Here is a 24,496-nt window from a genome sequence, read left to right on the forward strand (position 1 = left end):
TACATACACACACACACACACACATACAATGTGTTTGATTTTGTATGATATTCTATATGCGAAATCTCAGTATATACCAGAAAGTTGCATAAATGAATGAAGTAGTAATTAATTCATACAAAGTAGCTGTTTTGTTTGTTTTTATTACTGTATTGTTACACAAGGTAATCTTTTTTGATTACTTTTCTACTAAAATAGCTATAGTCTGGAGATTATTCACTCTTTTGACTTAATCCAAATTTAAATGCAATATTAGTGATCTGATTCAAATGTTTAAATAAAAATGGATTTTGCTTTAGGCATCAGTAGTTTAACAAAGAGTAAAACAAAGTAACACTAGGGATAATGATGTGAATGCCAATTAATATATTAGTTTTACAAAAATCAACTTCTATTTTGAGGGTTGATCAATATAAACAAATTATTGTGATGACATCTTGTTGACTTAGGGTTAATTATGACCATGGCGTTCACCAGCTGGAAAGTAATAAAGCACACAATATAGCACAAATATGATGAATTATTCACACTTACGGAACATGGAGAGGAAATACCCAGGGCATTTCTTTTCACCTGGTAGAATTAGTTTATGAAAATCTTCTCCCTGGAGACCCTTTGAATCTTATCTAAACTACATCCAGAGTTGAATAAATATTTATGTTAAATGTGTAATAATCAGTGCAAATTGCCAATCAGGGTAAGCATGGCTTTATATATCAGAGGAGAAATAAATAGGTGTAAGAACTCCCATACCCTCAAATTTTCTCCCTAATTCAGACTTTCAACATTTTAAACATTTGAATTAAGAAATAAACAGTATTGGGAGATTTTAACATTTATTGGCAGGGAAGTTGGAGTATGAAATATATTAAAAGTCTTCTTATACTTTAGTTTAATTAGATTACTTTTCTTAGTTTACTTTGCCTACAACAAATAGCTAACATTTTTGTACTAAGGAAAAGTAGATGTAGAATGATTATAACCACTCTTCAGATGAATAATCTGATACTTTACTTGCTTACAATTACTTTAATTACTTTTAGATATTGTTTAAGTAGGTTAGTATCCTTTTACCTGATTCTTGATTAATAACTCCAAAAATTCCATAAGCAGTAATTGGGAGTGGATCAAAATTCAGAATCCTAGGTCCATACTCAGTTATTCTGATTCTTTAGGTCTGGGATAAGGCCCTACCATCACAAAGTATTTTAAGGCAGGTTGGCAGAAGACTACACTTTTAGAAATATTGATCTTTACACAATGATCTCAGTACATTTTTCTTTTTATCACACATCTCTATTAGTAAGTATTTTTTAGGGTTCCCTTCAATGTATTTATATTTGCTTTTGAAATGTATACATGTAGCACTATCAACTCGTGTATTTAATGTCAATAGAACTTATCTCCTTTTTCAGAGAATTAATAAATATACGTTTGTATTTATTGATTTAAACTTAACATTTCTTAAATGTTGTATATTTATGCATATGTATATATTAAGCATCCATTTTTAGATGGTGGGCTCAGACAGGCTTTCAGCAATATTTGTTATTTGAATAGTTTAAATTAAAATTCCAAAAATTTATGAGTTTATTTTACATTTTTAATATTATATAGAAAACCATTTATAATGCTGGATATGATCTCCAAAAATGCCATTTAATTTTATTTTAAAATGCACTTTGAAAGATATTCATCTGAGAAGTTTTCTGTTAGAGGAGAATTTTATTCTATTTCCATTTCCATTGATGATTTTCTTCTTGAATGTGACATGCACGTGTAATATCTCTTTGTTTTTTAATTAGGTCAGGAAGAGCCCAGGGATCTTATCATTGACCATTGCTGGAATAGCTTCATCAATGAGAATCCTGCCTTTGGGTTTAGTCTTCTGAGTCACATGCAAGGTACAGGATTTCTACCTTATATTCTGTCATTTTATATGCTGCCACATTGCAGAGATGATGAAATATATGTTTACTGTCTTAATAAATATTTAATACAAATTGAAAATGTAATTTTAAAATTTTGAAACAATTGTAATGAATTAATAGAAAAACATGGACATTATAACCTTTATGTATGTTCATTGCATTTGCATTATTTTTTATTCCCTAGCACATAAGTAAGACTTGTCAAATATTTTGTCTTCGAACTTTTGAATGGTTGAATATCATGCCACTTACTACATGAGTGTGCAAGTCAAGGAAGATTTCAGAAAATTACAAATAGTTAAGGTGATAAAACAACTAATACTTATGAAAAATATTTGCATCTTTGCAAAGTTAATGATTTCTTGCAAATTTATTACAGGGCACGTCTTCTTCTTCTATATATTAACCACTCCACCTGCATATTGATGAATAAGAAAAAAATCTAAAAAATAACAAAGTTACTTAAAAATATAAAGTCCCAAAATTATGAATTTGCTTAAAAATAATAATATTTTTAAATTTAAAAAATAATTTTGACAGTAAAATGTGAATTATCTTAAGAAAAGTAATGCAAAAATACTAATTGAAATCAATAACCACTACTAACATTCTAATGAAAATGGGTTAATGAATTTCTTTTATATTTACTGTAGTTATTTATATAGGTATCTTAAATCTCATTAATTCATCTCATTTAATAAAACAGGTCCATGATATAGGTGTTATTATTATTCTCACTGAGTTGAGGAAATTACAATTCAGAAAAATTAACTTACGCACAATCAAAACAGTTGCATAATGGCAGAGCTGAACCTCCCTCCTTGTATCTGACTTCAGAGTTTTCTTTCTGTTTCTTTGCAATACATTAAAAGTAGTATGAACAACAGTTCATACAAGAGGAAGTGTATACAGGTGGCCAAAGAATGGTTGAAAATACATTCAATGCCACTAATAATGAAATAGATGTTGATTTAAATAATAGCTACCTAAGTTTTCTTTTCCTTTTCTTTCTTTGGTTTTGTATTTTAATGAAAGTACCACAGCTAATGTTTCCGTGGTGAAACTGGAACAATCAGTGATTATGGGAGAACAAATCACTGCATGGTTTCTATAAAGCACTTTATGTAATGTATACAAATAAATTTGAAATTATCATCCTTTTGAAACAGGAATCCTAATTCTGTTGAGGTCTTTTAAAGAAATAATCAAAATATGCTTAATGTATGCACAGATATTTGATATTGCATTATTTGTATTAGCAAAAGATTGAAAACAACCTTAATGTCTTTTTTTTTGGTTTTTTTTTTTTTTGTCGTTTTTTCGTGACCGGCACTCAGCCAGTGAGTGCACTGGTCAGTCCCATATAGGATCCGAACCCGCGGCGGGAGCGTCGCCTTGCTGCCAGCGCAGCACTCTACCAAGTGCGCCACGGGCTCGGCCCCAACCTTAATGTCAAATAATAATTTTGTTATATTTGTAGCAACTATTTATATGTCTGTTTATACTTAATTTTACTTATCACTAAATATATGAACCATTTTCTCTTTTTTAAATTTCATCCATTGATTCTACACTTTCAATGTCTTTCCCCATTGTAAAGTTAATTGAAAATTCATCTCTGCTTTTTTTCTTCTTCTCCTTCATTTTTAATGTGGAAGGAGTTACAGATAGTAGGTAACTTTTTTATTTACTCCCTTAGTTTATCCATACTTTGCTTTTTTCCTATGCAATTGCAATCTAATTTTATTCCCCCCTCATTTACTTAGATTATTTTCCATTTTTGGTTGAATAATGATAATCATTCTGATGTTATTTATTTTTGCAATGTGACATCTTATATTTGTATCATAAATATTCTGTTCCATGTGTCTGTATTTCAAGTCTTATGCCAATGCCATACAGTTTAAATCTGATGGCTTTGTTATTTTATTATATTTATTTCCAGTTTCGTTTAAATTATTTACTTCCTCTCACCACTATTTATTTTTCTAAAAAAAATTAGAATAACTTTTCATCAAGTTCCAAAATAATCCCAATAATCATTTGATTGCAATTACAGTAAACACAGACAAATTTGCAGAGAACTACATAGTTATAATATTTACTCTTCTTGCTCAGGACCATTCATTTCCTTAATATTCTGAAGCACAGTATTTATTTATTTTTGTTGTTGTTGTTGTTTTTTGTTTTTTTTTTAACTTTTATTTTGTCTATATACATTGTGGTTGATTATTGTTGCCCCTTACCAAAACCTCCCTCCCTCCTCCCTCCCCTCCCTCCCCCCCAACAATGTCCTTTCTGTTTGCTTGTCGTATCAACTTCAAGTAATTGTGGTTGCTATATCTTCGTCCCCCCCCCCTGGTGTTTGTGTGTGTGTGTGTGTGTGTGTGTGTGTGTGTGTGTGTGTGTGTGAATTTATATATTAATTTTTAGCTCCCACCAATAAGTGAGAACATGTGGTATTTCTCTTTCTGTGCCTGACTTGTTTCACTTAATATAATTCTCTCAAGGTCCATCCATGTTGTTGCAAATGGCAGTATTTCATTCGTTTTTATAGCTGAGTAATATTCCATTGTGTAGATGTACCACATTTTCCGTATCCACTCATCTGATAATGGACATTTGGGCTGGTTTCAACTCTTGGCTATTGTAAAGAGTGCTGCGATGAACATTGGGGAACAGGTATACCTTCGACTTGATGATTTCCATTCCTCTGGGTATATTCCCAACAGTGGGATAGCTGGGTCGTATGGTAAATCTATCTGCAATTGTTTGAGGAACCTCCATACCATTTTCCATAGAGGCTGCACCATTTTGCAGTCCCACCAACAATGTATGAGAGTTCCTTTTTCTCCGCAACCTCGCCAGCATTTATCGTTCAGAGTCTTTTGGATTTTAGCCATCCTAACTGGGGTTAGATACTTTCCTGGCAGGGGAGATACCATGATCATGAAGCACAGTATTTATAAATGCAAATAAAGTTCATGCTTCCAGTAGCAGTACTTTTATTTTAAATAGTTCAATTAGTAATCATATATAATGCAATTTCTATGCAACATGGAGATCAACATTTTGTGTCTCAATTTTAAGTCTTCTAACTTGGAAAATAGAAATTAAATGTACTTTCTTAATTATAATTTATATTATTCTTATTGTCTTCAAGTTGTTTTCAAATTAAATCAGTTTTCTGCTCGATTCCTTATTGATTTCTCTAATTTTTTCAGTGACTTGTTTTTTAAGATACACGATGCACACCCTGCCTGCAGTAGGTTTGACAGTTCAAGATGTGCTTCCTGCTGCTCTGTATAATAAAATCTCCAGGGGGGTTAGTTTATTTTCTAGAAATTCCTTGTTTGCTCTGATAGTCTTATATGGTATAATATTTGTCCCTTCGGGACTTTACCGCTAATTTGTGGAGCACAAGCATTAAAAGTACAACAGAAATGGGAGCTTGGCTTCATAAACTGCTATTGCCGTTTTTAGAGACATTCAGGTAACACTGGCCATATTGTAAAAATTACCTCTAGGGATATTAATAAAAATAAATTTTTAACTATAAAAATAATTATTAACTTTAAAACTAAGTTTTCCTACGTCGACATTGAATATTTCCTTAGCAAATAATTGGGAACTGAAAATATTATCATATTCTTGACCAGTGTTTACCTAAGTGTGTTATAAAAAAGCAACAACAAAAGCAAACAAACAGAAAACAACTAAGATCTATGCTCAAATAAATTTGGGAAACACTGGGCTAAACAGAGATTTCTTTATGTATCTGGCCAAGAAGTATACTTTTGAAAATGCTACTTTCTGATGAACTGATTCAACAGGAAAGTTCTAAACTTTTACCCTCTCACTTGTCATATGATGTGACAATGCATTCCATTACATTCAATTAAATGCTAGGCATTAAAGGGAGACACAGCGACAGCTGATAAGACTTGTAAGTATAAGCGGATAAGTATATGTTCCTCAAATATAAATGCTGCTACTTCATTCTATTGCAGTAGCTATACTATTCACCATCCCGGTCTCAACCTGATTTTACCAAAATTTTGGCCTATATGTGAAAAAAGAACACAGATAAAAATATTTCTATTACCATTCTTCATATTAACTTCTTTTGGAAATTTTAAGTTCCCTTGCACTTAATGAAGTTGTTTAATAAGATTGGATCTATATGTAGTTAGATATTGACCTAGTCTAGAACTCTAGCAATTGGCATTATGTTTTTCCCATTGAAAAAAGCATTTGCATCCACTTTATTGCTGTAAGGAAATGTATTTTTCTAGAAATTTTCTTCCTTAGAATGAGTTTCATGTTATGTTCTAGATAGGTAAATACTTCATTTTGTTTTTAGCAAGTTCACTGATCCTACTGTTATCTTTCAAAACTTGTGACAAGGACTAGAAAGGAAGAAAAGAAAGGATCTTGCTGTCGGTGAAGAATCTTAACCTACTAGATCTTCTCTTTAAAACTTAATATTGTCTACATATTTAATTAGGTTGAGTAACAAGAATAAGACAAGAATGTAGGTGAATTGTGATCTAAGAGGACATCCTTCTGCAACACTATAAATTTATAAAACATAGAGTGTTCATTTTCTTTTTTGCTAGGAAGGAATCAAATGACACAGAAGCAAAATCAAGATTAAACCCTTGAGGAAAAAAAAATCTTAGTTGTACCATCTTCCTGGTTCCTCCAGCTGTAACACTTAAAAAGGGAGTTATGGAGAAGGTTAGAATTATTAAGTGTTACACTGTAGCACTAGAGAAAATAAGGTGCTACTTTGCAAATAAAATTATACCTAGAATCTTAGGAAGGTATCCAAGACCTGTGTACTTAACATTAGGCCTGTACTCAAAAAAATTTGTGGTCTGGTCTTGTCTATAACATGGATAAGCTATGTTAGCTTGGGTTAGTTTCCATAATCTCTGAACTCCATTTTAGATATTTAAAAAAATGAAAATCAGTTTTGCCTAATAGGATTTTTGGATGAGAAAATACAATTGTATATGGGAAGAAATTTCTAAACACTGCAATTATATACAAGTATAGGTTATTAGTATTAGTTATATAATGGAAAATAAGTTAACGCCAAGAATAACTCCTAGTTTCCTTCAATTTTGTAAAAAACAAGATCTAGTACAACTGCTGTTGCATGCCAGAAAATACATTTTTGAAAAACAAAGAAATAACAGTAATTTTTCGTATGAAGTTAATTTGTTTTCTAGGTGAAACAATTACTAGACAAATGGTTTTAATTTTATATGGACTAAATTACTAGTTAATGAAATAGTCTTGGTATCTTGGTAAATACCACTTTTCTAGAAAATGAATTATTATGGAAGAGTAGGTAATTATATCTATAGTTATATCTATATTGATATTTTTCAATTATCCAACTTTGTTGTTCCTTTTAATATTCCTTACCCCTTATATATTCTAATCTTCTTCAACATATCAATTTCATTATTGGTCTATTGAAGTTGTCCATGTCTTCTTGGTATAGTTTTGGTAATTTGTATGTGTCCAGAAACTTATCTGTTTCCTCCAGGTTTGCAAATTTGTTGGTGTAAAGTTGTTCTTAACAGTTTCTAATGATTCCTTGTATTTCTCTGGTATCTGTTGTAATATCTCCTTTTTGATTTCTGATTTTTGCTATTTTGGTCTTCTCTCTTCTTACTTTAGTTAGGCTAGCTAATGGTTTGTCTATTTTGTTTATCTTCTCAAAAAAGACCAACTTTTGGTTTTGTTGATCTTTTGTGCCATTTTTTCAGTCTCAATTTCATTTAGTTCTGCTCTATTCTATCTTTTTTATTTACTTGTTAAAACATAGTTAATTGTACTTATCTATGGGGTACAGAGTGGAATACCAACACCTGTATGCAATATGTGATGCTCAAATCAAGATAATTAGTATATTCAATGTTATACAATGTTATTACTTGTCATAATCCTTTATCAATTGCTCCGTTACCCTCCTTACATTCCCCGTTTCCCATCTTTGGTAACCTCAGCTCTGTTTTCTCCCTTTCAAAGTTCAACATATTATTGTGATTGTTGTATCTATGTTTATTTATTTATTTATTTATTTTGACCAGTAAGTGGATTGCAACCCTCAGGACGGTGTGGTCTGCACCACACTCAGCCAGTGAGAGCACCGGCCATCCCTATATAGGATCCGAACCCATGGCCTCGGTGTGAACAGCGCCACACTCTCCTGAGTGAGCCACTGGGTCGGCCCTATGTTAATTTTTTTATATGTTTGTTTACATTTTAGCTCCCACTTATGAGTGAAGACAGGTGGTATTGCTCTTTATGTGCCTGACTGACTTCACTTATAATTTTCACTAAGTTCATCCATATTGCTGCAAATGGCAGTATTTCATTCATTTTATGGCAGAGTAGTGTTCCATTGTGTAAATATGCCATATTTTCCTTATACAGTCTTCCAACAGTGGACATTTAAATTGTCCACTCTTGCATATTGTAAATAGAGCTGTGATAAACATAGGAGTGCAGATATGCCTTCAACATGATGATTTCCATTCCTTTGGGTATAAATCCAGCAGTGGAATTGCTGGATCATATGGCAATTCTATCTGTAAGTGTTTCAGGAACCTCTATACCATTTTCCAGAATGTCTGCACAAATTTACAATCCTACCAACAGTGTAGGAGTATTCTCCTTTCTCTGTATCCTTTCCAGCATTTGTTGTTTGCTATGTTTTTAATAGCCAGTCTAACTGGGAAGAGATGATATCTCAATGTGGTTTTGATTTGCATTCCTCTGATGCTGAATGTAGTTGAGAATTTTTTCATGTGTCTGTTGGCCATTTGTATATCTTCCTCTGAGAAATGCCTATTCAGCTCCTTTGCCCATTTTTTAATTGGTTTATTGGGTTTTTTTACTGTTAAGTTGCTTGAGTTCCTTGTATATTCTGGATATTAATCCTTTGTCAGATGCATAGTTTGCAAATATTTTCTTCCACATGTAGGCTGTCTCTTTGCTCTGTTAATTACATCACTTGCAGAGGCTCTTTAATTTGATATAATCCCATTTGTTTATTTTTTCCTGTTGCCTGTGCTTTTTGGGTCTTATTCATAAGTGCTTGACCAGTCCTTCTTCCTGAAGAGTTCCCCCTATGTTTTATTTTAGGAGTTTTATATTTTCAGGTTTTATATTTAAGTCTTTAACCCATTTTGAGTTGATTTTGGTATATGGTAAAAGGAAAGGGTCTATTTTCATTCTTCTACATATGCATGTCCAGTTTTCCCAGCACCATTTATTTCCATTTGTTTGTACAGTTTCCTGAGTTTTAGTTGTTATTGATTTCTAGCTTTAGTCCATTCTGGTCAAAAAAGATACTTGAAATGATTTCAATTTTTTTTCAAATTTGTTGAGACTTGATTTGTAGCCTGAGATGTGGTCTCTTCTAAATAATGTTCGATGTGTTAATGAGAAGGATGCATATTCTATAGTTGTTGGATGAAATATTCTGTAGATATCTGTCAATTTGTCTAAACTGTGGTTTAAATCCTGTGTTTCTGTGTTGATTTGTTGCCTACATGATCTGTCCAGTGTTGAAAGGCGTGTTCAGGCCCCCAACTATTATCGTATTTGGGTCTATCTGTTTCCTTAGGTCTAATAGTGTTTGCTTTATATATTGGTGCTCTCATGTTGGGTGCACATATATTTATGATTGTTACATCTTCTTTCTGAATTGATCCCTTTATCAATATAATGACTTTCTTTTTCTCTTTTTATAGTTTTTGGTTTAAAGTCTATTTTACCTGACATAAGAATGGCTACTTCTGCTCATTTTTGGTACCCATTTGCATGGTTTAACTTTTCCTGTCCCTTCACTGTTAGTGTGTGTGAGTCTTTACATGTGAGGTGAGTTTCTTGTAGATAGCATCTAATCAGGTCTAGTTTTTTAATCTATTTAGCAAGTCTATGTCTTTTGAGTGGGGAATTCAATCCATTTACATTTAGGGCTGATATTGAGAGAGATTGTCTTACTCCTGGCATTTTATTGATTTTTGTATGGTTATTTTAAATGTCTTTGTTTACTTTCTTTTCCTTTTATTGTTTGTCTTTGGTGTTTGTTGGTTTTTTGAAGTGGTAAGATATAGTTTCTTTCTCTTTATCAATTGCATATCTGTTCTACCAGTGGGTTTTGTCCTATCTCATGTATTCACAGTGGTGATTATTAGTTTTTGGTTTCCAGATGCAGGACTCTCTTGGGGATTTCTTGCAGGGCAGGTTATGTGGTGATGGACTCCCACAGGTTTTGTTTGTCTGGGAAATACACTATTTCTCCTTCATTTCTGAAGGAAAGGCTTGCTGGGTTTGTATTATTGGTTGGCTGTGTTCTTTCATTTAGTAATTTGAATATGTCATCCCATTCTCTTCCAGCTTGTAGGGTTTCTGCCGAGAAGTTTGCTGTTAGTCTGATTGGGGCTCCCTTATGGGTGACTTGAAACTTTTCTCTTGCTCTTTTAGGATTCTCTCTTTGTCTTTGAATTTAGACAGTCTGACTACAATGTGCCTCAGAGAATTCCTTGTTCTGGGATCTTTGAGCTTCTTAGATCAGGAAGTTCATATATCTCTTCCAATACTTGGGAAGTTTTCTGCTATTAGTGGTTGATAGGTTTTTAATGGCTTTTCTTTTTTCCTCTCCTTCTGGAACACACATGATTGGGATGTTTGTATGGTTAAGGTTGTCTGTTAGTGCCATTAGATTTTCTTCAGTTTTTAAAATTGTTTTTTCTTTCTTTTTTCTTTTTTATTTGTTCACCTGGACTATTTCAAAAAGCCTGTCTTCGAGATTGGAAATTCTTTCTTCTGCTTGCACTAGCCTGCTGCTTATGCTCTTGGTTGTGTTTTTTATTTTGTTGAATGACTCCTTCAGTTCCAGGAGTTCTGCTATAGCCTTTTATAAGGTATTAATCTCTTTGTAAATTGCCTTCTTCATATCCTCAATTTTCTTCTTTCATTCCATTGTGTCATCTAACTGAGTCTTCTTGTATCTCATTGAGTTTCCTTAACAATGTTGCTTGAAATTCCTTTTCCATCATTTCAAGGGTTTCTTGCTCTACGGAGTCTGGTACTTGAAAATTATTGTATTGCTTTGGAGGAGTAGTTGTTTCTTGTATTACTCCAGAATGGCTTTTCAGGTGAGAGACTCCATCTTGTAGATGTGTTTTATATTGACTGTTGGCCCTGGAAAGATTTGCTGGCACCCCAGATAGTGTCCTGTACCCCCAAAAGGTGTACTGTGTTGTGCTGAGTGTTCTCAGCTTGATTGGATGGCCCTGGGTAAGGTTTCTGTTTCCTCTCTCCTGTGGCCAGAGGTTTCTCTTGGGTTCTTGCTTCTCCCTCTTTTGTCTTTCCTTTTGCTTGATAAAATGTGGAAACACCTGGATTTTGGTGAGGTGAAGCTGGTAGCACCCAGCCTGGGTGTTGGCAGAGAGTGGGACTGACTACTGTGTATGAGAAGGGTGACTGTGATTGTAGTGCTCTGCAATGGGGTTTGGCAATGGCAGCAGCCACGTGGTCATGCTTTCTTTTGTGGTTTGGGTGCTGGACTGTGAAGGGTGGGGCTGCTGAGTCACTTTCCAGGAAGTGGGTGGGGCTGCTGTGCAGCATCCCTTACCTCCCCTGTGGATAATGGGTGGAGCCACATGGGCCTGTTCTTGTTGGAGCACCCAGTGTGGCCACCCATGGGGGCCAGGTGGGGCTGCCCAGGCCAGGTGAGGCTGCTTGGGCTGCGACACTTTGGTCCAATGCCTGGGCTTGTGTGTGTTGGGGTTTTGGCTGCCTGTGGTTGTTTTCCAGTGCTACTAGGCAGTCCCTCAGTGAAGGGGCTGATATTTTCACTTTGAGTATGTTGGCAAAGTTGTTGGGCAGGTTGGTTCAGGGTGGAGCTGCCAGGCCATCTCTGAAAAGGGTGATGCACTTTATTTACATTGCCTGAGGGTATGTTTGTTATGGTAGGGACCAGTGAGATGTTTTTTCTGACTTAGGAGCTCAGGCATATACAACTCAATCAGCTGGAAGGGCTAGGGGTCAGGGGGAATGGAGTGTGGTCCACCTGAGGAGCGTATGCCTGTCAGATCTCTGGCCAAGAATGTGGAGGTGCATCAGTTCAGCAGGGCTAGGCTTGGCTTCCCGGGCTGCAGAACAGAACCGTAGCTGCTGTGAGCCCAAGCTTCCAGCTTCATGGGTCAGAGTAGTGCAGCCTTTCTTGTGTGTGCACTTGGTGGAGGGTTATTACAGATTGAATTGTGTCTCCCCAAAAGTTTAATGTGTTGGAGGCTTGGTCTTCACTATGACAGTGCTAAGCAGGTGGGGAGTCCTATTATGGTAATTGAAACATGAGGCCTTGTAGAGGTGATTAGGTTGTAGGATCATGCCATAGAGAATGGATTAATAATGGTAGTCAGGGGCATGGTTTGGAGGGCTTTAAAAGGAGAACATGTGAAGAGTTTCTCTATCTCTGTTCCACCATTTTCTGCCATGTGAGACCCCTGGATTGCTGTAAAACCACCACCAATGAAGACGTTGTCCTGATGTGTTCCCTGGGCTTTGGATTTCCTAGGTTCCAAAACTGTAAGCAATAAAATTTGTTTTCTTATGAATTCCTTCATTTCAGGTATTTTGTTATAAACAACAGATACAGACAAATACCAGTGTGGAGCTTTAAGGCTGAGGAAGCACTGTGGCTACTGGCCCCAGGTCAGTGTGCACTCTCCTAGCAGCTCTGGTTTCAAGATGGTGACAGTCTGTGATCTATATCAGCTTGGGTGATACAGAGGGTTGGGGGTGGGGAGTGCACAGTCCATGCCAACGTTCTAGGGTGCTATTTTTGTAGGGTGTTGTCCACACTTGGCTCTGGATTTGTCCTGCCAAAAGATCTGTGGCCTATGTGGTGAGGATGGAAGGTGGTGGGGGTCCTCTTCCTACATTTTCACTGCCAGGGAAATTCTTCCTGCCCAAATCTTGGAGCTGGTGAAGTGGCACTTAAGGCTGTGTGCCTTTCTCTCTTCTTTATGTCAGCCTTCTGGGTTTTCATTCTCCACAGTGATCTCACCAGTCTCCTGTTATACTTCTCCATTCTCCCACCGATGCTCCCATCAGTATTTAGCAGTCTGTTAGTTGTTCCAATCTTTTTCTGTGGGGAGGAACATGCTCTGGGCACCTTTAGTCTGCCATCTTCCCAGAACTCCCTCTGAGTTATCCATCTATATGTTGTTTTACTAATTCATTTGTCTATGACTAGCCAGTACCACTTTAAAAATTGTGACTTCACAGTATGTGTTAATATTTTATGCTGGTCCCTTTCTCTATTGTCAAGGTAATACATCAAAAACTAGGAATATAAATCATTCATTTTGGTGTTTTCATCTAAAAAAATAACTCATCATCGGCATAGGATATTTGGGAAGTAAGGACAAAATTCTGTCAGTGAGCATATCTTTTCAACTGAAGACTGTAACTGTTATAATTTTGCATGTGCCTTTTTATAAACCATTTAATTTCTCTTTCACTTATACTACCTGCCTATAATATTTAAATGGTGACACACACATATTACTCCAAGTTAATGTTTATTTTCACAAAATGATTGTATGGATTCTCAAGAGAGGATTTCACAATCACAATTCAACTATATTGCCAGAGAATGAAAGTCAAAATCCTTCTTCAGAATGATATGATACAATTTTCCCCTCCTTTTACGTTGTTATATTTTTAAATAGTTTTGTGCATAACTCTCAAAAACAGAAAGCATATTTTTAAGTAATATTAGTTATGCCAATAATGATTCACTGAGGCACTATTCTATTTCACCATTAGTCCAGATAATAAACATGTCAAAATACTGCCTCTCAAAGCATTTTACACATGTAGAGGGATATACAAATTTATAGGATAATATTCTTTTATTGTTTTTTCTGTTGCTTTTATTATTCACATCAATGTTGTCCTAAGTTTGTGATACTTCATATAATGAATAGAAAGTGCATACTCAAAGAATACGTATTTTAGAATGTAAGAGCTTTAAATGCTACAATCATGTTTTCTCGATTATTACTCACTAGATATTTGGTAAAGTGCAAAATATCAGCATTTTAAAAGAATATTTAAAAAATTCCTTGCCAATGAAAATTCATTTTATCCAGAAATGAAAGCCACTACATTTAAAATGGGTCATTAATATGACTTCAAAAGGTAAAATAATTATAACTCTAAGAAAGAAACAGATTAAAATGTATTAAAAATTACATATCACCATATAAACAAAATGTCATTATCATAAAACCATTTAAGATAAATGTGCTTCAGGGTTAGTTTCCTTGTAATAAAATATTTTTATATCCCAGTAAATAGTTCATAGAAGCAGAGTTTTGCTGATATGGCTAAAGTGAACTTAACCCTGCCACCAATTGATATAACTTCAGGCAGGAAACTTATCCTTTAGACCTTTTAAATTTTCTCATTTTAAAAATATGTTACTCGGCAATTCCAGGTTCTGCTGAGTGAAGCTTAAATGTTTAGCAATGAAAAAGGCATTGTTCTTAACCTTATAATGACAGTGAAAACATGGAAAAACTAAAAGTTTATGATTTCTAAAAAAATCAGAAAGTTTAAGTCACAGGAAAATCAACTATCTCACAACGTAAGCAAAGATTGGCACCTGCAGAGTAATACTAGATGCAAGTTTTATCTGTAGACAGCCTTGCAGGAACACACTTGTAAGAAGAGTTAAGGATGTTGGAGAATTGGGGCACTGAATGTACATTGATAAGAGAGTAGAAAGTCCCAGAGGTCTGAAGCTATAGTGACAGTGGCACCCTCATGTAAACTCCCCACCTCCCAAAATCCCATTGGCACTCACACAAATGACTGGAGGAGTTTCTCAAAAATCTTCCCTTATGATGCAGACTTAGAGGAGGGGGGGCTGCAGCTTCTCGAGAAAGACATCAAAATCTTCCTGCACCATTCTCTCCTGCATTCCCTATGGAACAAAAGCCTTAACCTATGAAGGGAAGAACAGCAAAAATTGTAACCTTTAGGGCAATGGCAAAATCCTGTTTCAGCTGGGGGAAGGACAGAGCGGAAAACCTCTGAAAGACACAGAACTGCAGCTGGGAAAGGAACAACAAAACTGAGAAGGTCACATCCTGAAAACCAGGGAAAATGGTGCCTGCCTAAAAATGAGGTGTAATCAGAATACCAGCGAATACTACCCTCACCAGTTCTACTGCCAGATTAACAAGCATTAAGTCACAAGTAACACTGAATGAGTTGCAAAACTTACATGAGGTACAGCACAATGGGAAAAGCTAAAGCTGAGGATGAAGCAGACATTGAGAAAAATCCTTTCGCAACAAGACCCCCACTAAAAACAATTGTATTACTCTCGACCAAAAAAATTATTAGGCATATAAAAAGCAAGAAGAAAATAACACACTCTCAAGAGTAAACATAAGTATTGAAACAAAACTGCAGCATAACACAGACGTTGGAACTATGTGACAAGATATCCAAAATAACTATCACTAATGCAGTTAAGTTTTTAATGGAAAAGATGGGCAAAGTGACAGATTAGATGGGTAATTTCAGCAATGAGATGGACATTATTTTAAAAATCAACTGCAAATGCTAGAAATGGAAACACAGAGACAGAGATTAAAGAATGCTCCCAATTAACACAACAGTTGATTTGATACAGCCAAAAAGGAAATAAAAATCAGTCATCTTCAAAACTAGTGAATAGAAATTACACTAACTTAAAGATAAAAAGAAAATAATGCATAAAAAGGAGAGCATTGAAGAATTTTGAGACAATATGAGCCTATCATACTTATAGTTGTAATCCTAAAAGTCAAAGAGATAGAATAGTGCTGATGAAAGAAAAAAAATATTTGAAAGAAAAAAAGAAATATTTGAAAAAAACAGTATGTGTCAAAAAAACTATGTAAATCATATTTATACTGCTAAAAACAAGCAACAAAAACAAAGTCTTGAAGATTGCCAGATTTAAAAAGAAAATGGCATTACATACAGAAAAAATTAAGACTTCTCTTCACAAACCGTGAAAGCTAAATGAGAATGGAGTGACATCTTTAGTGATTACAGAAAAAAATACTGTTAATCCAGAACTCTATACCCAGTGAAAAATACTTTTTAAAATACAGAATTAAAGATTTCTTCCGGTCAGTGCTCAAAAGCCAATTGCATTTTTATATACTACCAATAGAGAACTGGACCTTGATGTTAAAAATGTCATTTACAATAACAAAACAACTCTGCAATACTTAGATAAAAATCTAATAAAGCACATGCAGAATCTGTACATTGAATACTATCAAACACCAGTGAAAGGAATCCAGTAAGCCTAAACTGGAGATGTATCATGTTCATTGATTTTAACACCTAATATTGTTAAAATGTCAATGCTCTCTAATTTGGTATATTTTTCAAATGTGTTTCCAATCTATTTCATGTCATAATTTTTTGTGGATATTAACAAGCTAATTTTACAATGTATATGAAAAGACAAAAAAACTAGAATATCCAAAAAGTTTGAGAATAAAGAGCATAATTTGAAGGCTAACACTAACAGAGTTCAAGATAAATGTAAAAACTACATTTATTTATATTGGCTAAACATAGACATAATTTTTATTGGCTAAAGACAGATGTATATATAAAATGAGCACAAGAGAAAGCCAAATTCAGACATACACAAATATAGTCAACTGAATGTTTTAGGTTCTCAAAAAATAATAAATATACAATTGATATAAACTCTATCCACCGATGGATGATCAAATTAGATGTGAAAGTTCAAAGACAAAGATAATATTTACATCATCTCAAAGTATATCCACAAAATATTTATTAAATACAAAGGGAAAACAGTAGCTTTACAGTGGAGAAATCTGGCAGATACAACCTTAACCAAGTGATAAAGGTTAACATCACCTGTAGTAATGTATATCAACATCATGTATCTCCTGATAAGGAAACACTGAGAAAGGGAAATAATACCTGTGGTATTATTCCCCAAAATATATATCCTCAATCTTATCATGAAGGAAGTATCAGACAAACTCAAATTAAGGGACAATCTATACAATAAATGACTGATACTCTTCAAAAGTGTCAAGGTCATGGAAAACAAGGAAAGGCTGAAGAATTTTGTTACAAATTGAAGGAGACCAGGGGAGAATGGTATCTAAATGCTATGCAGAATCTTAAATTATATTTTGTGATATAAAAGAAAATCGGTGGAATAACTGATGATATCTGAGTAAAGTATATACTTTAATCATAGTGTAGCAATGTTACTTTCTTAGTTCTGATGATTTTACACTTCCAAATTACAAAGTTTAAAAAATAAGTCAGTTGGAAAATATCATCTCTGGCATTATTCAAAACATGAACTATTTTTGATTTTTGTTACTTAAAAATCTATATCATAGTTCATCACTTCTGTAAAACCATGTGAGTCATTTTTTAATGTAAGGTTAATTTGGGATAGTAGTGTGATGAGAAATTGAATTTTGTTTGCTATTATACAAGAAGTAGAACAAGAAGGCTATCAAAGCAGAGCAATTAGTTAATGTTAATTCCTAGAAGATCCTTGATATGTCATTAACATCATATAGAATGCTTAAAATAAAAACAATCATGAATAGTATCAATAGCATGGACAGATTAAGAGTGAGTTCTGACACATTATCCTGATATTATTTTGCTAAATTCTTAGATCTTGGAAAATGTGTAATAATTATGTTCTTCATTTTCCACAAGACATTAGATAAATTCATTATAATATCTTTGTTATACAAGTGTGTGGGTTTTAGTATACTGAACACCTATTGCCCAATTTTCTGATAACTGGTGATTACACTTTGTCTATTATTATAGTCATTTCCTTCCTTATGCTTTCAACTTCCTAAACCATCTTCCAGCACTCATTCACTAGGCAAAACCACAACCATGATGAATTAGTTAGTAACTGCTACATTAAAAATGCATAGCAAACAACCCTATAATCTCAGTGTCTTACAACCAAAAACATTTTTTTTCTTGCTCATGGATCAGCTGAATAGCTGGGCAGCTCTTATTTAGATTTCGCATCAGGTTAACGATTGCTCTATATGTTTACTCACTCTGGAGCATACCTGGAACGTGTTCTCATTATGGCTGGAAGAAGCACGAGAGGGCAAGTGGAAATACAATATACCTTTTAAACTCTCAACTTGTATATTATCACCTAAATCCACATTCCAACGGCCAAATTAAGTCACATGGTCATGCTTAGTATCAGCTGAGATGAGAAATATACTTTGCCTACCTTAACATGAAATACATCAAAGTCAAATTGAAATCAAAGCAAGAGCCATGATTACATAATTACAATAAAGAGAAAACTTTGTTTATGAAATATCAGGAGCAGTGATCTGTGTCTACTAAATGAGGCATAAACCTACTCTCTTCTCTCTAAATGTGCACACAAATAGCTGCATGTGGCTGGAGGACAAAGAAAAAGAAAAAGAAAAAAAACTAAAAACACTGACTTTACTTCTGTTACTAGGGACAAATTTTCTGTGCTCCCATCTCAAGCCAACTCCCCTACTTGAGCCCCTGGTCCTCTCTTCTAATTTTTCAGTGACCTAATTTCTCACTTATCCCTCACATCACCTATGTCTACAATGTTTCCCTCTCCTAGTTGATTCCCACATTATACAAAACCATGTTCTAATATTAATACACATATAAACACCTTGATTCCATGACAGCTTCAGTTATTTCTCTTCTTATACAAAGCAAAATTACTAAAAAGAGTTGTCTATACTCACTGTCTCTACTTCTTTAACACCAATTCTCTAACTCACTTCAGTGAGTATTTAATCCTGATAATTCTACCAAAATTGTTTTTGGTAAGGAAATCATGGCTTCCATTTTGAAAAAGCTATAGGCCAATGCTATATCCTTCCTTTTGTTACTTTATTTCTCAATAACATTTGGCATAGTTGACTTTTCTCTCCTTCTTGAAATGTTATATTCACTTGGCTTTTGTTTTTCTTCCTTTATCATTGTTCACTCTTTCTGGATCTTCTTTACTGTTTCTTTTACTTTTTAAAAAAATTTTATAGATTATTCCTTTTCAGGGGGTGCAAAGCTGGCCATTACCACTTGTGCCCAAGTTGTGATGGCCAGATCAATACTGTCAGCATGCCCATTACCTCAAATTGTGATGATTCCCTGTGTCTTTCTTATCTGCTATCATAACTCTAAATTTCGGTTTGAGTTTGGGATCAATTCTGCCTCTTCTCTATTTATCTTCCTGGTCATTTATTTCAGGCTTGTGGATTTCATATATACATCATGATCTCCTAATTAATATCTCCAACTTCAAGCTCTCTCTTGAGTTACAACTGCACATTTTTTTTTCTTCACATGTATATATAGTAGGTTTCTCAAACTAAATATTACTTTTGACATACTTGTCCCCTTATCCTCATGCTAATTTATTCCCAAAAGATTTCTCCATCTCAGTTAATGGCACCATTGTTTATCTACTGTTATCCTGACAAAGACTTGGGATCAAATTTGATTTATTTTTTTGTTTGTTTTCTCAGTGCAGATTTTCAGCACACCGGTAAAAACCGACAGCAAAGGCATCAAGACATACCCCACTTCTGACCATTTCCCACCACCTTCACCTCTTTCAATTTAGTCTACACCACCTGAACTACTGCAATAGCTACCTTTACTGTAATCTTCTACCCTACAGTCTAATCTCCACACAAAAGCCAAAGTGACATTTTGTAAAAAATAAATTTGGCCATATCACGATGCTGTTTAAAACCTCCTTGTTTTGTTTTGTTTTGTTTTGTTTTCAGGTTGACTATAGAAGGTAAACTCAAAAAGGCCCCACATGATTTGGTCCATGCTTACTTTCCTAACCTCACCCTGAAATCTCCTCCTCCACTCTTCAGTGTGGAGCTGCAACAACTTTCTGAGCCAATTCCTATTTAAGCTTTGAAATTGCTCTTCTTTCTACTAGAAACACACTTACCCCAAGTTTTTGTACAACACTTTCCAAATCTTTTAGGCTTCTATTCAGAGTCTCCTCTTTAGATAAATCTTCCCTAGTAACAGCCTCTACTAATTCTTTCTATACAAATAATTAACTTAAAACCTATTACATAATTCTCTTTTTATTTGTTCCTTATCTTATTTTCCCTACTAGAAGTTAACATTCATGAGACAAGGGGTATTTTCTGTATTATATCCTACAGTATCCCCAGCAACTGGTATAGTTCCTTGTTCAATGTATTTATGCACTAATGTTTACCAAATCTGTTATATACTAACCAACTGTTATATACCCTGTTTGACGTTCTGTCGATACATCAGACAGTCAAACAGACACAAATCTCTGCCATCTTGGAGTCTGGATACTAGTGAGAAAAGACCAAAAATAATAAAATACAATGAGAAAAGAAAATGGGCAGGGAAGGAGGATAACAAATGTCACTGCAGGGAGGTCCAGGCTGAAAAAAGCCCCAGGCAGCTTCCCCCTGATTGTACAGAAGGCAGGAGCTAGCACTGCCATGACTGAGAGGCCCTGAACTGCTTCTGCAGAGGTGGTCCACAACAGACACCACCACAACTGCAAGAATGGCTTACCACCACATTAGCAGCCTCAACCACCATATAGGTGGCCCACTGCATATTCAACTGCACTGACCCAAGGAGAGTCCCAGAGGAGCCTGGAAAAATTAGGAGGAAGTCTTTCTCCTCAAAGTTCACTCCAGATTAATAGAAGAAGCACGTGGTTACCAGATAACCAGTAATCAATGTAAAGGTACCAGAAATATGAAAAAACAAGAAAATATGACAGCAACAAAGGAATATAGTCATTCTCAAGTACTGGACTCTACAGAACATGAAAGCCTTCAAATGACTGAAAATGAATTCACAGTAACAATCTTAAGAAAACTCAATGAGATAAGAGAATTCCTACTTAGACAACACAATGAAATGACAAAAAAATACAGGATATGAAGAAGGAAATATACAAAGAGATGAATGCCTTCAAAAATGTGTGAGTATGTTGAGAAAAGAAAACTGTTCTACACTATTGGTGAGACTGTAAATTAGCACAGCAACTATGGAAAACAGTATGGAGGTTTCTCAAACATCCACAGATAGAACTATGATAAAATTCAGCAATCCCACTTCTGTATATACTCAAAGGAATGGAAATCAACATGTTGAAAGGATACCTGCACTTCCATGTTCACTGCAGCTCTATTTACAATAGCCAACCTAAATGTCTATCAGCAGATGACTGGATGAGGTAAATGGGGTATATATACACAATGGAATACTACTCATCCATCAGCCATAAAAAAGAATGACATTCTGTCATTTGCAGCTTGGATAAAATTATGTTAAGTGAAAAACCAGGCACAGAAATAGAAATACCACGTGTCCTCACTCATAACTAAGAGTTAAGAAACAAAGAAGGAAAGACCATAATAAAATGTTGGACTTTCAGAAGAGAAGAATAGAGCTGTAGTTACTTGAGGTTGGAAAGAAGAAGGGGCAGGGGAATAGAGGAGTAACTGGGTAAGGGACCCCCAAAATAATTACAATTTGTAGTGATGAACATGCTTATAGCATTGATTTGATCATCACATACTGTACACAAATACAGATACTCAACTCTGTACTCCATAAATATATATAAATAAAAATAATTTTTAAAAATAACTTTTAAAAAATGCAGCAAAACTACTGGACTGAAGGATTCATTAAGTGAAATAAAAAAATGCAACCAAGAGCTTAAACAGCAGGCTAGAGCAAACAGAAGAAGTATTTCTGATCTCAAAGATGGCCTTTACAAAATAACCCAGGCAGATAAAAAAAGGGAGAAAAACTAGTTTTTAAAAAATGAAGAAAGTCTAAAGAGAGCTAGAAGAACACTTTAAACACACAAACATCTAAATCATGGGTGTTCCAGAAGGGGAAGAGAAAGGTAAAGGCATTGAAAATCTATCCAATGAAATAATAACAGAAAACTTCCCAAGTACAGGGAGAGACACAGACCTTCAGATCCAGGAAGGTCAAAGATCCACAAACAGATTCAATCCACAAAGATCCTCTCTAAGACACATTATAGTCAAAATGGCAAAACGCAACGACAAAGAAAAAATCCTAAAAGCAGCAAGAGAAAAGCCTCAAGTCAATTATAAAGGAGCCCCCATCAGACTAACAGTAGACTTCTCAACTGAAACTCTACAGGTGATAAGAAAATGGATGACATATTAAAAATACCAAAAAAAAAAAAACCCTGCCATCCAAGAATGATATGCAAACTATCCATCAGAAATGAGGGAGAAATAGTGTATTTCCCAGACAAAGAAAAACTGAGGGAGTTCACCTCCATGTGACCAGCCCTAAAAGAAATTCTCAAGGGAGTCTTTCATCTGGCATCAAAAAAGTGCTAATTACTACAACGAGTACACAAGAAAAACAAAAACCCCTGTTAAAACACAAAGGCAAATGAGAAAGAGAAAGGAAACTGAGTCAACTAAATCTTACCACCTCAAAAAACAACAAACATTGAAGATGAATAATAAAAGGGGAAGAAAGGAACAAAAGATATTTGAAACATCTAAACAAAAAAGTAATAAAATGGCAGGAGAAAGAAAATACCTCTCAAAAATGACCCTAAATATAAGTGGATTAAAGTCCCCACTTAAAAGGCATAGACTAGCTGATTGGATTAAAAAGCTAGACCTAAATATATGCTGTCTTCAAGGGACTTACCTCATCTGTAAAGATGCACACAGATTAACAGTAAAGGGATGGAAAGAGACATACCATACAAATAGAAATGAAAAATGAGCTGGAATAGCTATTCTTATATTGGACAAAATAGACTTTAAGCCACTAACCATAAAAAGAGACAAAGAAGGCCACTATGTAATGATAAAGGGATCTATACAGCAGGAAGACATAACAATCATAAATATATATGCACCCAACACGGGAACACCCAGATATATAAAGCAAACACAAGTAGACCTAAAGAAAGACATAGACTCCAATAAGATAATAGTGGGGGACCTGAATATCCCTCTTTCAGGTCTGCATAGATAATCCAGGAAACAGATCAATAGAGTACCTCAAGATTTATTCTACATATTAGACCAATTGGACCTGGCAGATATCTACAGAACATTTCCTCTAACAACTACAGAATATACATTTTTCTCATCAGCATATGCAAGATTCTCTAGGATAGACAACATATTAAGTCACAAATCAAGTCTCAACAAAATTAAAGCAATTGAAATTATTTCAAGTATCATAATAGACCATCAGGGATTAAAACTGGAAATGAATAATGAGCAAAACTTAGGACACTCTACAAATACATGGAAATTAAACAAAAGGCCTCTGAAAGATCTATGGATCCAAGAAGAAATTAAACAGGAAATCAAAAAATTTCTTGAAACCAAAGAAAATAAAGACACCTCATATCAAAACCTGTTGAATACTGCAAAAAAAAAAAAAAAATACTAACAAGGAAGTGTATTGCAATTGATGCTAACAACAAAAAAACAGAAAGTTTTCAAATAAACAACCTAATGCTATATCTCAAAGAACTAGAAAAACAACAACAAAACCCCAAAGTTAGTATATGGAAATAAATATTTAATGTCAGAGCAGAACTAAATGATATAGATACTCAAAGAATGCTACAAAAGATCAAAGAAACAAAAAGTTGTTTTTTTGAGAAGACACACAAAACAGACAAACCATTAGCTGTGTTAATAAAAGAAAGAAAGGGAGAGAAGACCCAAATAACAGAAATCAGAAATGAAAAAGGAGACATTACGACTGAAACCACAGAAATACAAAGAATCATTAGAGTCTATTACAACCAACTATTCACCAACATATTTTAAAACCTGGAGGAAATTTATGAATTTCTGGGCATATGCAAGCTACCAAGATTGAGCCAAGAACAAATACAAAACCTGAAAAGATCAATAACAAGCAATGAGATTGAAGCAGTAATCAGCAATCTCCCAACACAGAAAAGCCCAGGATGGAATGTCTTTACTGCTGAATTCTACTAAATATTTAATGAGGAATTAATACCAATTCTCTTCAAACTATTCCAAAACATTCAAACAGAGGTCATTCTCCCAAACTCCTTCTAAGAGGCCAGCATCACCTTAACACCAAAACCAGGCAAAGATATAACCAAAAAAAAAAAAAAGAAAAATGATGGCCTAATATCTCTGATAATTTTTACAAAGATGCAAAACTTCTCAACAAAATACTAGCAATAAAAATAAAGCAACAAATCCAAAGAAAATTATAAACCATGACCAAGTGGGATTCATCCCAGAGATGCAAGGATGGTTCAACATACATTAGTCAATAAATGTGATACACCACATCAACAAAATCAGGGACAAAAACATATGATGATGTCAATAGACACATAAAAA

General features: G+C 34.4%; 1 protein-coding gene across 1 annotated transcript in view; it reads left to right on the top strand.

The window, feature by feature from the left end:
- LOC134367978 (cilia- and flagella-associated protein 47-like) overlaps positions 1 to 24,496 on the top strand; it is a 1,412,159-nt gene that overhangs the window by 1,289,907 nt on the left and 97,756 nt on the right. The window contains 1 exon segment of the mRNA XM_063084614.1: positions 1,806 to 1,904. Within this exon segment, the coding sequence (XP_062940684.1) occupies positions 1,806 to 1,904 (99 nt within the window).

Source organism: Cynocephalus volans, chromosome X (genome assembly GCF_027409185.1).
Source record: "Cynocephalus volans isolate mCynVol1 chromosome X, mCynVol1.pri, whole genome shotgun sequence".
NCBI classification, from domain to species: domain Eukaryota; kingdom Metazoa; phylum Chordata; class Mammalia; order Dermoptera; family Cynocephalidae; genus Cynocephalus; species Cynocephalus volans.